Source organism: Mya arenaria, chromosome 4, assembly GCF_026914265.1.
Source record: "Mya arenaria isolate MELC-2E11 chromosome 4, ASM2691426v1".
NCBI lineage: Eukaryota > Metazoa > Mollusca > Bivalvia > Myida > Myidae > Mya > Mya arenaria.
This window is the reverse complement of record NC_069125.1, coordinates 40,766,369-40,784,969: the sequence shown is the minus strand read 5'-3', so window position 1 is coordinate 40,784,969 and position 18,601 is coordinate 40,766,369. Positions and strand designations below refer to the sequence as shown.

At 35.0% G+C, this 18,601-nt stretch overlaps 1 protein-coding gene across 2 annotated transcripts; it reads left to right on the top strand.

Moving 5' to 3' along the window:
- Positions 1–4,051: 4,051 nt before the first annotated feature.
- On the top strand, positions 4,052–17,327 carry LOC128232701 (resistance to inhibitors of cholinesterase protein 3-like). 2 transcript variants are annotated; one of them, XM_052946407.1, is made up of 7 exons: positions 4,052–4,223; positions 4,511–4,602; positions 5,813–5,956; positions 6,989–7,088; positions 12,293–12,471; positions 12,864–13,050; positions 14,248–17,327. In XM_052946407.1, the coding sequence occupies exons 1-7, from the start codon at positions 4,082–4,084 to the stop codon at positions 14,364–14,366; spliced, it is 963 nt and encodes a 320-aa protein (XP_052802367.1). In that variant the 5' UTR covers positions 4,052–4,081; the 3' UTR covers positions 14,367–17,327. The 2 variants fall into 2 exon arrangements, with proteins under 2 accessions (XP_052802367.1, XP_052802366.1); XM_052946406.1 differs by having other exon boundaries at positions 6,989–7,202.
- Positions 17,328–18,601: the final 1,274 nt, after the last annotated feature.

The window sequence follows — 18,601 nt, the reverse complement described above, 5'->3', positions numbered from 1 at the left end:
TTGGAGTTATTTACATGGTATGTGGGTGTGGACTTTCTTTCTGTTTTTTTATTAGCAACAACAAAGTAACAAAAATTGAAGGCTTACTTACATGGAAAGGTTTTAATTAAATCAATTACAAACTTGTCTTATTAAACATGGCCAGATTGAATAACATCATATTGTTGTTTTCTTCGTCATTTTTTTTATGGTGTCTGATTAATATTTGCCGTAAAACCACCTAAAATCTGATTATTTAATGACGTTTTTATAAAAAAAAAGTGTCATCCGGAAAATATTAGACTTTGAACTTCTTGAATTCGTATGTACATATAGGTTGTCTGGACATGTTGCACGGTATTTTTTCGGACCAAAACCTAAATTGTGTACACAACTACTTCACTACACTATTTCTTTTTCCTCCAAAGCTAATCATTTTAAGTGTTTGTTTGTGTTTAAAGTAAATGTTCGTGTTTAAGCGCGGATTATGACACTCATGGCAGTGTTTGTGGCGTGAAAGTGGCAGATTGCATTTCTATTGTCAGCCTATTTGCGCCTTGTGCAGTGGCTTTCATAGGCCGTTATGGCCAATATCCCGGAATTTTACAATTAATCTGGACCATAATGGATCTATTCTTTAAGATTCCGATTTGTACAATTTCATCTGAGGTTTTTAATGATCTTTAGGCCTGTAAATGCCGGATCGGTTGTTATTGCCATCACAAAATATAGTTCAGTTCAGATTTCACTTGCATATCGGCAAAACTGTCTCAATAAAGGTTTGACACACAAGAAATGAATATTTCTAGGCCGTATATTATGTCCAAAAGGTACTGGATTAATTTACTTCATATATAGAATACTGATAAAAAAAGTTTAACGGTATCACAAAATACAGCATTTGCCCGATTTGCCATTTTTTTAGTTGTTTAAGCCCGTCTTTAAATCTACATTATACATTTAACTGAATTGCGTGTCTTTATTCCATTCCAGATGGCAGAAACCAAGCGTTTTAAAACCATGGACATCCCCTTCGTCCTAGATGGCGCTGCAAGGATCGTAAAGGCCGTCTCTAAACACACCACATGCGCCGACGTCATTGCTAAGCTGCCAAATCTTCAGGTGCCGCTGGCCGTCTTTCTGTCAGTGGATGGTGTGCAGAAACAACTTCCGGGAAAAAACAGATTACTGAAAGTCTGGCGTGCGAATGCGTCATCAAAGAATGTTGAGTTTGTAATCAGAAAATCAGACATTGTGAAAGAGAAGGCGAAAAGAGGCACACGAATGGTGTTAGGGGATAAAAGCAAGTGTGATAAACCCCGATCAGAATCACAGGTGAACGGTCGTCTGTCACGGGAATCCCTGAAGAGGGTATCCGATCTCGCATTCTTCGCCCGTTACCAGAAGAAGAGACTTCATATATTCGACAAGCCTATAGTTGAAAAAGTCAAGGAAGCTGAACACTCCGAGAGGAACAAACTGATGCGCCGCCTGACAACCCAGTCTTCCACGAGCAGCATGGACGCCTTCCTCGCGAGGACCAACCTGGATGAGATGACGGGTTTCTTGAAGTTCTGTGGACATGTAACCACCGAGGCGCTTCAGAAAGGCACTTCACTGTCAAACCAACTACCGACTCCTGAGGTGACACAGCCGGTCAAGAGGGCAAAGAGCGACATGCGTGAGGGGCTGTCGTCAATGAAGCTGTCACTGAAGAGAAAATTCGGCTCCACAAACAAGCTGTCTGTCCGCTCAACATCCACCGGAACTATCGAGTCCACAGACACTGGCTACCACTCAGCGTGCAGTGAAGCGGGCGATCGTACACCACACAATATACCGTGTGACATGACCAATGCAAAGCTCTACAAAAGTCATACCAGGTTGCTGGAGGACACCGACGATGGACCGCGGCACAGCACGCCGGTGAGCGCCTACAGACAACAGAAACGTCGCTCAGACAATATGGAGTGCACTCTCACACAGAAATATCTGGAGAACTTCGATGAGGTTCAGGGGAAGAGTATGATAATGGAGAAATTTATGACGGACCAGACGCTGCCGGCATCCTATGATGCAGCAAACAATCAGTGTGTAAACCTATCGGTCTCTAAATATGAGCGCCTCGAGCGCCAGAGTATGCCGATGTTCCAGGACCAGAAGGACCGCTGTCGCATTATCTGGGACCAGTTCTGTGACTCAGACTCAGACAGCGAGGTGTCGGACTGCACCTTTGACAACGCGTTTGTGGAAAGCTCGTTCACCGAGGATTTTAGAAGGAGGACACTTAGGCGCGAGTCAGCGTTTACTGACCTCCGAAAGTGTACTGTGTCCACACGCTTCTCCCTGCCGGCGAACACCCTCAACGCTCAGAAAGACACCAATGTGATGGACTTTGACTATTCCTTCAACTGTTCTTTCCCGAGAATGGACAACGACTACCATAGCATGGATATCTCGTGTAGCTATGACGAAAGCGACGGAAGTGACGTCATAGATCGGATGTTGAACGACAAAGAGCCCGTCTCCGACGAGAGTCTGGACAGTTTTATGAGGACGAGGTCATTCTTGGAAGATTGTGATGGGGATATTACGTGTGAGGAAAACCCCCTCGAATTGAACATTATTGACTCCTACGAAAGCCTTGGATCTTTGCACATGTAATGTACTCGACTTGAATGAAGACAAAAGGGGACAGTCGTTCAATATCATCAAATGTAGTATATGTCATCCAGTGAAATTTAATCATGCATAAAATGGTGCTAATGTTTTGTTAAGTTTTGTATACAATAAAAGTTGTTGTTGTGTGTAAAGTGCATGCATTGCTACCTTATTGTAAATATCCAATTGTTTATCGATATATTAGCATTATTAAACATTAAAATTTAGAAGTATATAATGTGAATTCTTTTTATGGGTTTTAGCCCTTAACCTTTAACCCACTAATCTCAAAATTAAAGGTAAGGGTTCGTCCACTGATCATCAGACCAGCCTACCAACCAAATTTGAGAAGCTTTGGCACACAGCGTTCTTCATTATTGATCAGAAACAGATTTTCAGCTCATTGTCATCATTACCTTGACCTTTGACCCACTGACCTCAAAATCAAGGGTACAATCTGATTGTTTTCAAACCTATCAAACCGCAATCCAAGGGTAAAATTGGGTGATTTTAACTACTGCACTTTAGTTTGGCACTAGGAACAGAGCTTTGAAACTACCCTTTAATAAATACACTTCCAGTTCAAAGAAACTATATATCTCCGTACCGACCCTGATAGATAAGTTGATTTGTTTAGTAATTTCCTACATGAGCGAATTTAAATGGGTGAACATGTTAAAAATTGACCATGTTATACTTAAACTTTCAACAATTATGTTATTTACCCAGCTCTCAGGTCGGTTTGGAACAGAATCCTGGTTCTCAAAAAATAGATAAAAAGATATGTCTACCTACCTAGATCTACCCTATTTTCGTTAAAGATGTGAGTGGAAACAAAGAAACGTTCCTGAAGGTACTTTGAAAGTCAAATGTGATGGGTTTTGCGCTGTTGTTTTATTTTGGATAAATAAATAAATAATTCATGATATTGAATTTCACTGTCACATTGATAAAATGTATCAGGGCCCAATTTCTCGAAACCTCCTTATAACCTCCTTATAACAGGATTAAGCTAAGCTGACTATTTTTGTTTTTCAATAATTTGCGTAATATTTACTTCTTCAAGAGTTTTATACTTTTAGAGAGGAACTATCTGTATGATTATCACAATAAACCATTTTTCTTTTATCAAAACTCAATTAAAGTATGTACATTGGCTAATTGAAATAAGCTACTTAAGCCAGTAAAGCTTAAGAAGTTTCGAGAAACTTTCCAGTACTTGTTTCTTTACGCCCTGATTCATATCGATACAAGTAAACCAGCGGCGTCATGTATTTATCATGTTACAAAACTGTATCGGATCCTGTATTAGACGTATATCATATTTGATTCAACAGTATTAATAGCAAATTCCACAAACATTCGCCACGCAATGCACGGGCATTGACTAATCGATTACAGTTGGACGGTCACGTGACACATATTTTTGTTTGTAATCAAAATGGACTTCCAGACTGTCAGAATTTATGGTTCCTTAGTCGTAATTATGGGATGCTTTATATTTTTGTATCCAAAGTTGTTGCATCCTATGGTCCTAAGTGTGTTTGGATTAAATGCTAAGTCAGAAGTTGTGAAGGAAAACGGTAATATTGTAAATGTAGTTGACAGTTTAATTGTAATACATTTTCGCGACTTCTTATTATTCATTGTTTGCTTGGTATCGTTTGTTTATATGCAACTAACTGTCATACGAAACTTCGAAGGTGTCCGTAGTTAGTGTTTATCGGACAATAATGTTTTTCCTTACATAAACATTGTTTAGTCGTTTAAAAATAGGCATTTTAAGTGCTTCAAAATCTATTTTGACAGTGTTTAAGGTTCTCTCCAGTTCATTCCGTATCCATGGTAATACTTCCTTAAAAATTTACAGATTTTATCCCACCACCACTACGGAACCAGCATCAACATGTACCCAATTCAAAGGGGAAACCAGACATTCCAGAAAATATTAAAAACATGAGGGTTGGTATTTAGTCCAAATAATTGTACGTTGACGGATTTTTTTTAGATTTTTGATATGGCAAATCCTTCACGTACAAATTGTTTAGTATCAAAAGTGGGTAGTTGTTCCGATCAGGATTCCGGGTTAAAGCATATAGCGTCTATAAAATATCATAAAAACAAGAAATATTACCAGATAATGTTATTTTATATTAGTTTCGTACACAAAAAAATAAATATCCAACTTATAATTATGAGTTTGACGGCTTTTTTTCATTTCATTCTGTCAAAACATAACGATATATACATGAAGGGCACCTGCAAGGCTTTAGGGCACAGTTTTAAATCGCTCGGAACATTTCGGCCATGGCCGAGTTGTTACGATTGTATAACGAGGTCTATCTCGAAGCTTTGTCGGAGGAGGCCGAGCTATTACGATTGTATCGAGTTGTTCCCCTTCGCATAATTGTTGTCTGTGTCAGTCAACTTTCGTTTCATTGGAAAGGTAAACAACTTGTTTTAATGCACTAAATGCTTGTTTAGTGCAAAATAACATTTCACTTACATGGTAAAATATGAATATAACTCTTTATGATCAATTTCAACCATAAAATACTTCACTTAAAATAATTTCAATATTTTTAAAACACCCCCGTTTTTTGCACATTCCCGTTTAGACGTTAGGGATTGGAAGAATCCCGTACAACACGTCTATTATTTTAGACTAGGTTGGTATTCTGTAATGACAGATAATTCTAATTTTCATATCGATGACAAATAATCAGACTTTTCGTAATGGTTAATAGTATAAACTGGACCACAATACAGCAAATCATCCAATTAAGTTTTATTTACTTTAAACCTTACACTATCAAGCAATTTTAATGATATATTTTTGTTTAGTCCTCCAGTATTTCTTTTATTACTCAGTCTTTGAAATGATACAGTATGCTTGCCAATGATAACTGACAACATGGAAAATGTAGACATTTCTGCATGTGTGAGGTATGACTGTGTACCAGAATGCATCATATATAAAGTGGTTATTCTAAGATATGTTATTTTTCATTTTAGCTGCAGTTTTTGCATACATACTAGGGTGATTTTTTCTTATTCAGTGTCTTAAAGTTCTGTTGTGGATTCTGAAACAAACTAAAAAAAAACAAGCACTGCAATTAACAAGGCCTGTGAGCTTGAGCTGAATTCAACCACTATTGATTTTTTTCTTCAGCATGGTCCCCACCCTGGTATGCGGGCAGCAGCAGCAGACCAAGGCAAGCAGACACGGGGGTCGGGTCGCGGTGGAATGATGAGTGTCATACTTCCTATGTACGCCATTGGCATCGTAGTCTACCTTGTGTATACACTTACTAAGGTAAGCATGTTCAAAAAAAATTCTGTATAGAGTTAAATATAATCCAATAGATGAATCTGTTGCCTCAATAGTACTTAGAATCGGGTAACTCCTGAATGTAACAAGGACAAATTTGATATTATACAATTATTTACTTGTTAGCTGTGAATAAGCTGTTATATTATGTTCACCATTTTATTATATGATATTTATGATATGATGCAGTTGTTATTGACTTGCTTTGATCATTTTTTGGATAAATTGAACTTTGTATTGACTTAATTTTCGAAGAAATGTGTTCACCATTGACTTCCGATAGTTTACATTATAACCTATCACCCTCCACCATGGCATCTCATATTTATTTTATTACACTGAACAAATAGTGTTCACATTGGTAACGTCCAGTGACGTGATATTTCCTGCTTTATTTTATGACGACATACGATAAATTGTTTCTGGTCTATAAATGGACAGGCCAATATGGCATTTATGAAGGGATATTACCTCTGTTATTATGACGACATACGATAAATTGTTTTTGGTCTATAAATGGACAGGTCAATATGGCATTTTCTGAAGGGATATTACCCCTGTTATTATGATGTCATATGATAAACGGTTTCCAATCTATGAATAGACATGTCAATATGGCTTTTAATCGGTCTTTGAATAATGCTCTTTGTCTAATCATGGGTGGTTTATTTATAGATCATGTAATAATAGTCAATACATGCCAGTTATTCAGTAAAGATAAAAAACCTTTAAACCCATTTGCCATCCTATTTTCACCAGTTTGGCATTTTCATGTTATGGCTTTATGTACTTAAGTAAGTCCATGTTGTCAGCTTCACTCCTAGCCATTTGCTGCTCAACTTATTCATTATTCAGAAAAATTTAAGCATTTTGATTTGTTATTTAACACATATTGATATGCTTGTGTTTTGTTACTATCAAGCTTATTATTTTCACTCATTTTGCAAGTGAAACATTTGCCGAAAGTTGAAATGTCCAATAATCATACTCATAAACTCAATATGTTCATTTTGCTAGGTGTTTGGAAAGAAAGACAAAAAAGATGGTTCTGATCAACAAAGCCCGACACATCAGCCGAAATCCCCAGTATATGAGGACGTGCCCCTAGATGATGAAGGTACGGTACCCCAAGTTCCCCAGTCAGCAGGGGACCCCATGTCCAAAGAAAATTTACAGGGACAGCTTGACCAGCTACAGGCTTTTGCTAATAGCGTACAGGATAAAAACCTCAGTAAGGCCTGTGTGTTATGGCGTGACTCCTTTTCCCACTTTCTCTAGTTGTTACATGATTATTTGACATGCATCAGATGTGTCCCTTTTAAGACTCCAATCAACCCAGTAAAACTATATATCTTTGCCTGATTCATTATATGAATACAATTTTTTTTATATTTTGCTTTTTCAAATGAAAGCTATAAATTTGTCTGGTATTGAAATATTCCCCAATCAACAGTTTGAACTGTTTCCCTCATGTCATTGAAATTTCCAAATTCTATTTTTAGACGGCATATCATTAGGTTTTTTAAATATTTTTAAACTTGATTAAAATAAAATTAAAACTTGATTAAAATAAAATTTTCATCAGGTATTAAAACAGTAATTTCCTTCATTTCAGTTATTTTATACTGGAAGTTATATAGGAAAAACTCAAAACTGTTGTCCCTTGGTGTCGGGGATGACATTCTGAACCGTTGCCCTCGGCCGATATATACGGTAAGGCAACAGTTCAGATGTCATCCCTGACATCAAGGGACACTATGATAGACTGTTACCCAAATAATCAGTACATAACTGTTTACTGTTCTTGTTAGCTGTTCTTTATTTCATGTGTTTCATAACCATATGATACCAATTACTTCAAATGAATTAGTGCAAAATTTCTAAGACAACCTCGTGAAAATCGTTTGTTTATAATTAGATTACATGTAGCGGTTCTATCTTCCATGTTTCCTATAAATTGTACCAATTACTTCCACTCATACCAATTACTTCAACTTGTATCAATTACTTCCAATCATACCAATTACTTCAATACATTGATTTAAATCTTCTAAAGACTCCATTTCAAAACCTTTCCTCACAGTGTTAACTGTACTCTCTTCCATTTAGTAACAGTTACTTACACACAGATTAATTCAAACTTTAGTGTGTTTTATTTTGTTTATTACTCATCTACTATTTCCCTTTTTCCTTCTTTTTAGTCCAGTGTGTGAATTTAAGATATTGAATCATGTATGTAGTTTAGATAGATTATTAGTGTAAACCATCACCATACGTGTGTAAGACTGAGAGTCAGGGTTTGAAAGAAAAAAAACAGGCATCAAATTGTATATTAAAAATATCTGAAATTGGAAACTTTTATCCCAAAGAAGGATAAGTTCTTTAAACTAATCCTGAATCATGATATTTTAATCAGTGATTGGGCCTGCTCTAAGCATTAATTCTTTCTAATTAATTAGTCGGGGGGGGGGGATCTTTTCATCAGAAATATTATCAACTAGACAGCTTCATATCAGTTATGTAGATAATCATAATGTTAACTGCCCAAGATCAATACAATTATTTTGATTCTCCAGAGAAAATCAGTAATTGTACTCTGTCAGTCACTATTCAAACAAAATGAAGCTTGTTGTAACAGACTCCATCCTACTCCATACACTCAATAGCTTTGAAAGTATTTAATGATTTACAGTTTATGACTTGGTGTTATAAGCTCTTGAGTCTAATTCATGTTTTTCTTTGTGGCTTAATAATTCATAGTTATCTGCTGTGGCCACATACTGATTGATTTGAGTTAGTTCAGAAATTCAGACCCTTGGTTATGTTTTTTCACCCATCAAAAAAATGTGCTTAGCATGAAAAGAGCCCCACAACATTTCTTCATGTACATGTTGCCTTCTATAGCTTAGGAATCCAACCCACATTCTCTACAACCAGTTTTATACAGCTTAGATAAGTTGTCCATAGGTTTGTTTGCACAGTTAAATGATTTGACTGGTTAATAGTTTTTTTTGATAAATATTCACCAATCAATGAATATTTTGGTTAACTTTAACCAATCAATGAATATTTTGGTTAACTTTAACCAATCAATTAATATTTTGGCTAACTTTAACCAAATCAAAGAATGAACCAGTTTTATACAATTGGCTGCTGATAGCTCCATTAACCTTTTTTTATGACTCGTGACTCCATGTAATTACTGTATCAATTGAAAGGGTATTTTCCTTATGATTACTAATACAATATGTAAAATAGATGACCAAAACTCAAGGGCAGTAATGTCAGGTGCGTTCATGCTTCCCGGTTCATTGTTTTGAGTGATAAACGTCCTCGATTCGGTGAGAATTACAACTGTTTTCTATATGTTTCAACGATAATTTTTAGAAACGACCTTGTGCACCGAATGAAGAGCAATTGCTCGTTTACAAAGACGCTTGTTATAGATCAAAATAATGTCTGTATTAAAATATCTCGTGAAAACAATGCATATTAAACATATGTTTAATGTTGTTTGTATATTTGCTGTGTATCTTAACTAAATTCAAATTTAAACTGACCTTTCGAAATCTTTCAAGGCCAAAAAAGCCTGGTTTTTATATTGTTTTAGGTATAATTTTTAGCTCGACTATTCGAAGAATAAGGAGAGCTATCTTAGTCACCCGAGCGTCGGCGTCAGCGTAACCACTTATGTTAAAATTTGCGTACCGCCTCAAATATTATCAAAGTCCATTGACATCTGGCTTTGAAACTTTGCACACTTGTTCACCATCATGCCCCCAACCTGTACACAGGAGGAGGTAACTCTATCAAGCATTAAGACAAAATTATGCCCCTTTTTCGACATAGAATTTACGTTTAAGTTTGCGTACCACCTCAAATATTTTCAAAGTCCATTGACATCTGGCTTTGAAACTTAGCATGCTTGTTCACCATCATGCCCCCACCCAACCTGTACACAGGAGGAGGTCACTGTATCAAGCATTTTGACAGAATTATGCCTCTTTTTCGACATATAATTTACGTTAAAGTTTGCATACCCCTCAAATATTTTCAAAGTCCATTGACATCTGGCTTTGAAACTTTGCATGCTTATTCACCATCATGCCCCCAACCTGTACACAGGAGGAGGTCACTGTATTGAGCATTTTGACAGAATTATGCCCCTTTTTCAACTTAGAATTTACATTAAAGTTTGCGTACCACCTCACATATTTTCCAATTCAATTTATGTAAATATCTCAGCACATCATGTATTGCATTGAAATCTAATCTAACAGTGATCCATGCATGTTTCGCCAAAACTGTTCAATCCATACACCGAAAAGCGGCGGAATAGACTAGCGCGCTGTCTCTGTGACAGCTCTTGTGTATTTTCTTTTTCCTGAGCATAAAACCATTTCAAATGCTACAATAATATGAGATCTACCGGAATCCAAACTTCACATATTTGTTTATCCAATACCGTAAACTAAACACCTTTCCATGAACATCATAATTACCGGTAGCTGGAACTCAATTAGGTACGTATCCCTTGGGCAGAATCAAAGTTTGTTAATTAGGTGTATGAACTATACTATGCAAGTGCTGAATTGCAAATTCCAATCACTTTTTGAAGTTATTTTAGAATAATTATGCTTGTTGATGAAATTTTTGCCAAACTATTGTGGGTTTTTATTTGATATTTTCTTGAATTTTGATTAACATTGCTCTAAGGTATCATACTTTGTTTACCTAAGGAAGTTGCTAAGCAACGACTGTTATTTTGATGCACCAGAGTGCCTTAATATTCGAATGCTTGAGTGAAGAGTGAAGATTTTCGATGCATAATTTACCTTATATACTGTAACAGTATAAATAAATGAACTTTCTTGCTTCATTATCACGTGAATGTACAATATTGCTTAAAACCAAACTACTCCTAATTTATATTTTATCCCAACATCACTTGTGTATTGATTTATCAAATGCCTTTCTCTTATGAAAAATACATATAGTGGAAGAAATTTTGGTGTATAGATATAATGTTGCTTTTAAAGAAGACTTTTGTTTTCAAAATAAGATCAAATTTTGTTGTGTTATTTCCTATTTTAGGACTCTGATTATTAAGGCACTGTTTAGAATAAGGAATTTCGCAGAATGATTATTTAGGCAATCTGTTCAGAATGAGCCATTTTCCCAGCATGACTATTCAGGCATTGGTCAGAATAAGGCATTTCCCCAGAAAATCTGATCCAGCTTAAATATTGTATGAGCTCGTCTTGGGTTAACCGTTATACATTGCTATCTGCCTCTTAACCAAGAGGTCATGTGTTTGAGGCATACATGATTCAGATCAGCTTATCAATACCCCTGTAGCTTTATTGAAAAAAATGATATAATCTCTTATATGACATGACATTCCTTGTTTCAAGTGTAATACATTACATACTTTCCTATATTAAATTTATCATAATAAGCATCAAACATTTTACCAAAAAATGAATGAAATCTTCATTTTTGGGCAGCAAGATTCTGACAATAACTGCCATTTAAAACAAATCCAACTTTTCATGAACTCTTGATTTTTTTCAATAATGATCCTATATGTATCCTTTGACCAGTTCAGACTGACCACTCAAAGTTCTCACATAAGTTCCATTTGGCAGTCTATAGATTCAAACTTTGCTTTGGGAATTAAACGTGATATATGCTATGTCGGAAAGCAAAAATTTGCTTAAGGATAAAACTTTAATCAAAGATTACTTTTCATTTACAACACCATTTTAAATGACTATGCCGCTTAAAGAGCCCCGCATTTGTTTTATTTCCGATTTTGATGAGGTCATTAGTTTCATCAAACACTTCGACCAACCTGTTTCCAAAATAATGTTTTGACAGTGCTCCGTCAGACAGCCTATTGTGAAAGGTTTGTCGAAGTGTTTTAAGAAACTAAACTCGCAATCATATTCTGGTAAAAGACCGAAGGTGGGGCGCCGTAAGCTGCATAGACTGCACTATGTTTCATTTAAAATGGTGAAGAGATAGTGAAGTTATCTTTGTTTAAAATCTTTTTTCAAATCAAAATATTGCCTACCAACGTAGCATTTATGACGCAATTTATCACGTGGTATACACACACTCAAGTTGCCTGTGTTCATTCTGTGAAGCATGAATCAAGCCTGAGCTTGTAAAACTATCTAAGTTTTATTATTAATTTGTGTATTTTTGCCTGTGTCTTATAATATGATAACATGAACTTTGAAGTGTTTAAGCAAGAACATTTTAATTTCCATGACTGTTATCTGTATGTTTCCTATGGCCATGAGTTGTTTATTCCAGAGGAAATGGACATCAGAAAGTTACAGGAGCGTCTGGCCGAGACCGAGTCCCAGATGACCAAAATCCTCATGGCCATGCAGTCCGTGCAGAACAAGATGGGGGATGTCTCCGTACAACCAGCACAGGGGAATAACTCCGCAAATGCTTCTGAGAGCGGGAAGAAAGAGGCCACTGAAAAGGTTTGTGCTTTCAAAGTTAGATTGATTAATTGATTAAATTGATCAGGATAGGAGATGTATCCCTCAAAGGGGAGGAACATCTCTGCCAAAACCGTTAATAGCGGGGAGAATTACTTGTCAAACACTACAGATAGCAGGATGAAAGTGGAAAGAGTTGGATTCTCAATTTGTTATAGTAAATTGTTGTTGTTTTTGTTGAGACTTTAGGGTAACTAAGAAACCTGCTTATTGTAAGTGTGAGTAGGCTAGTGTTAGCTATAATGTTTCGAAGAAAGTGTTCCTACTGCCTGAATGCACAAAATAGATTGATTATCCTAAATAACTAAAACACATTGATATTCTTACTGTATTAATGGATCAACATGTGGCTGGATTTACCTTATTTACTCTAGGAGAGTAATGATCAGTCCTCCGAGTCTACCCCAGACTCTGACAGTTTTGAGATAGTGAACAAGTCTGACCGGGAGTCAAGCGGTGAGGAAACAGGGAGCCAGTCTGTGGAGACACTGCTGCCAGAAACTGTTGACAGTGATGACACAGAGCCAGCTGGGGACCAACTAAGTGATCAAGGCAAACAGGGTAGGTGCTGGATCAAATGTGGTGTCAGAAATTTAGAGATTTTAAGCACTACCCTGAATTTCTATACTTAAAAAAAATAAATAGGCCTCTTTTATAATCATAAAATCAACCTTTTGTATTCATTGGTTTCGATCTGGCATTTCCTCAATTTACAACAAAACTTTAATGTTATGATATCTGTTTAAGCTAAATTTTTAAACCAGTAAATACATGTAATACATATTAAGCATTATTTTCTAATAGTAACTTTGTTACTTTCTGACATTGATTGACCAACTATTTATTATCATTGTCTGATAATTCTTAATAGTAAGGAAAGAAAGATCTGCAGTATGTTAAAAATGTGTACGGGTATTGTATGATTTGCCTATGAATTGTGATATAGGTTCCTCTTATTGCATTTGATTGAAAAGCATCATAAATGGCTTTTTATTAAATTTTCACATGTTTTGGATGTAAATTTTCCATTAAAAATTCAGTTTTTAAAATAATTTTCTTTTATATGTTTGCAACAAAAATTGTAGACTGGTAAAGCTTGTCATGCAGGCATGTTTGGTTTACATTGTATGCCATTTATGGTATGTTTGTGCATATGCACTACAATTGCCCACTTGGGATTCCAAAAAGAAGGGAAATTGGATTTTGTAAACAGTAGTTTATTTAATTTATAATGTTAGTATGTTGGAATCTGCATATATTTCTGTCCGAGAACTACTTGCCTACTGGTACATTTATTTCTGTCTGAGAACTACTTACCTACTGGTACATATATTTCTGTCCGAGAACTACTTACCTACTGGTACATATATTTCTGTCCGAGAACTACTTACCTACTGGTACATATATTTCTGTCTGAGAACTACTTACCGGTACCTACTGGTACATATAATTCTGACCGAGAACTACTTACCGACTGGTACATATATTTCTGTCTGAGAACTACTTACCTACTGGTACATATATTTCTGTCGGAGAATTATTTACCTACTGGTACATATATTTCTGTCGGAGAACTACTTACCTACTGGTACATATATTTCTGTCGGAGAACTACTTACCTACTGGTACATATATTTCTGTCCGAGAACTACTTACCTACTGGTACATATATTTCTGTCCGAGAACTACTTACCTACTGGTACATATATTGTTGTTTAAAATATGATATGAAACCACCTTATTAATTAAACTTTTCAGAAGAAGATGGACAAGATGAAGAGGAAGTGTTGCTGGATGCTGCTGGTAAGAAGGAAGTTGATGAGGAGGACACGACGGTGCGCAAACGCCATCCCAATCCCCTACCACAGGACTCCTGAGTCACCATCTGGGCCGGGATATATGGGCTGGGTGGCTTGAAACTTTGTACAGATTGTTAAGCTAACAGGGTGTATCAAAACTGGTTTTACAGAGTCATTATCTTGAGTTTGTGAAAGTGAACGGTGTTAAATGATTCCATACCTGTTAATATATAGTAAGGCTTAAATATTTTTATCTGAGTTATGGCAACGGTTTTTGAATACTAGGTGGAGTAGGGACAAAATGTTGTTGTTGTTTTTTGTCCAGTTAAAACAGTAAAGCAAGTTGCGAATGCTTATCATGATATTTAAATATATTGTGTATTAAATCATAAATATATAATGTTTTTAAATATATCATGTTTTTAATTGTAATCAACACAAATGGTCAACAATAACTAATAATTTGAAAATCAGAATACCTTTTATCTAAGTAACTCGAGTCTAGAGTTCAGAGGTTTTACCAGGTCGACTGGGTCCAGTTGCCCTTAACATAGTCCTTACTAAAAAACAAAACCTTTCTGTCTTTACAATATTATTCTTTTCAATAGTATTAAACAGGAACATATTCTTTGATAATGAGAAACATCTCCAAATAATTAATGATCAGTGACGTTGAAAATCCACTGGTTTGCTTAACAGGCTGCTTAAGGTTAAGGTCCCTGGGCTCCTGACTTGATTGCCTTGTGATGCTTGAATGGCCATAGACTCACCACTTGTTTTACAGCATTGGTTTGGTCTGCAAGCTCTGACATGGCATTCAAGTTAAATGTTTTGTTCATGTTTGCTTTATAAGCTGTGTTATGAAGAAGTTCAAGTTAAAATGTGATTAAACAAATGATGGGTTTTGTTTTGGAATATAAGTTATACATGCATTGTGGTTGTAAATTTTCTTTTACTTCACTTTTTAATATCTTAAGTATACATGTATGATATTTGTTGTTGGACAAAAAGATCTGTTTATTGATTATATTGTCAGCTTTTGTAGATTTACCAAAGCCTATGTTTGAAATCCAGGATCAGCCTGTATGCCTGACAATTAAGTTTTTAATTTACAAGTTTATTTATAGCTTTTAAGTTATTTTTTTATTTTTATTTTAATGAGTTACACTTGTGCAAACATATATAGATCAAAACATTGAAGACAACAACTTTCATTTACCCAGATTTACAATAGAGCATGATGCAGTTATTCTCGCCAGAATTTGATCAAAATTATCGCATGAGAGCTATAGATCGTATCAATGGACTTAATTTAATGGAATAATTGTTTCAGTTCTGGTTTTTCCTATGTACTTAACACAGTGTTAAGATTTTTGACCTAATTTTTCTCAATATTTTTCCTGCTGGGTATTTTCTATCCTAGCGTAGTATCTATCCTAGCATGTTATTTTTCCTAGCATATCCTTGCATATTATATATCCTGTTTATTATATATCCTAGCATAATATCTATCCTAGGGTACTATCAGTCCTAGCATATCCTAGTATATTATTCTGGTATATTATCCATCCTAGCATATCCTTATATCCGTATATTTCAGTATAAGGTTGTTTTATTTAGAAAACTATGTACTTGAATATTTATGTTTCAAAGTTGATTAGTATATCTGTTCTTTAATGTATAAGTATATGAGCCTACTATCAAATTGTACTCCATTTTTATTTTGTCCTTTGGATTAAGAAATTTTAAGAACATAAGTGATAATTTTATACCCATTGAATAAGTGCGGGTTGCGTGTATAACAAGAAACTTCGTGTAAACTTGTAGGTTGGAGTTGTAATATGTTAATATGTCTAGATATTTTGCATGTTAAACGTGATAGAAAGAAAAACTATGTATTGTAAACTGTAAATGGGAATATCATTTGTCATTTACCGGTAGTATTACGGTAATTTAGCTTTCATTCTTAATATTGTGTGCAATGATTTTTAAAGAGTTTTCTTTTGAGATTAGTTTTATTTTGTTTCATGTGTTTAAATCCTAATTTTAATTTGTAGATATGTATAAATGTGCGTAATTTTCATTTAACATTTCACTCGGGAGAAGGTTTAAGTTTTTACATAAATTCACGTGTGTTGATCTTCATCACATCTTCCCCGGTTGTTCACGGTTTTATTCTTGTTGTATAAATTATTTTTACTTTATTTTGTTGTGCTCACGTTTTCTATTAGTATGTGATATATCATGAATCTCATGGACTTACTTGACATTTTAGTGTTGTAATTAAGGTAGGTGATCCACAAATATGAGAATTTTGGATGCTTGGCGACTCCTTATTATTTTGGTAGTGTTTTAATTCGTTTTATGTACAAATACAGAAAAATAAAAAAAAATACGAAAATAATTTAACAAACAAGGGTTATTGGCCTTGGCATTTGACATCGGATTTCATAACATACAAACTAAAATAACTTTATGTATAATGTGCATCAGTTGATTAATTTTATATATTTGTAATCAGCCATTGAATACTTTTCAAATGATACCAAACTTACATGGGGTCATAAAGCATCAACATCGAACATTCAGGTTAATATGGCTTTCAGAGAACTAGCTCATTTTAGGGTCTGATTCCCTTAGTATACAACAAGCATATATTACATATATGTGTTAGTATAGAATATTCAAATTGTTATGCATTAATTGTGTCATGTAACAATAATTTTGCTACTAAAAGGCCTGTTTGATATTACATTGCATCATCTTCAATCTCATTGAAATCAGATCCCCAATACACGCTTCACGACGTTACGCTATGTGGAGCGATCGTACATAACGTAATGAAATGAAGTGAACGATTTTAATGAGATTGCATCATCTTGGAACACCGAAATTCAAATATTTTGTTGCAAGTTGAAAATGGATAAACTGCTGTAACAAGCTTTTTCTCTCTTTTGTAATCTCAAATTAGTTTACAACTGTTGCTAATTCAATGTTTGTTTACTTTACTGTGTGAGAAATAAAAACAGTAAACCACTTGATGTTTGTTTACACATTACACTTAATCTTTCTTATTGGAATATTACTAGAGGTTCATCCTGGTTCTCTTCTGTAGATTTCAGATAATGGCAATGAAAATTACGTGGTCATGTACATGTACATCAAGTTTGATGCACCTATCGATGTTTGCTCCACTTGGACAGATTTTTTTCAACTTTTTTATGCCTGGAACTTGTCAAAATCAAGGGATTTCGATGGATTTCGATAGATTTCCCCTGTTCAGGCAACATAATTGCTGTGGCTGCCACGACAATAGGTGCATTACATTGAGAAGAGGGTCTTGTGTACCCTCCCTTGTAACACTTAAATCAGCTATTAAGAGTGTGACCTTTGCTTTTGAGACGGGAATCAGTGATACGAACAACATGTCTTCCCAGGATTGTCTTTAGTCCTAATTGTTTGTATTGAAATCCCATGAAATGTAGAGTTATGGCTTTCAAGTATATTCTTTATGATGTGACTCCAGCTCAAGGTTATAAGCCATGTTGTTTCCTATTGCAATACAACTCAGTAAACACTAATTTCTCCAAATTATTTATGGAAATATTATTCCTATACAGTATTTCTTTCTTTGCTGCTGTAGTTTAAAGAGAGATGATTATGGGCCATTTTTAAAAGTACATTACATTTTTAGCAAATAGAACATATAACTTTCCATAAATTAACAAAATGTTGCAACTTAGATTTGTGCAGAGGAACACATGCTTCAGCTTTTGATTTCAAGTTCATACTTGTTTTGATAAAATACTGAATAAGTTAAGAGCCATGTCCACTCCAGAACAGTAACTGCTTAAACAAAATTGTCTTTGAACCATAGTGTGTTGAGTTCCATGTATGTCAAGGTCCAAAATAGTCGGGTTTATGTTGGTTTTCTTATAAATTCCATAACCGCTTGAAAGAGTTCCAAAATATCTTGGCACTTTACAATATCATACCAAAATTACATGCAAGTGCTTGCTCCAGCCCAGGAGGCAAATATCAGACTCATATTTGGCCAGTTCATGGTTGTCCGGTTAGCACACTCAATTTTCACCTAGGAGAATGATAAATAAAATGTAGTAATGACTTATTTCACAATCATTGTAAAATAAATAATTCTAAATTATGGTCATATCATTTTGAAATAACACTGATCAAATGGTAGGCAGATCCCAATTTTATGCCTGTCTGTCAAGTCAAGACATTTTGATAGCCTTGGAATCATCACCGGTGGCATAAAATCATCCATGATAGCCATTGATTTTGACAATAGA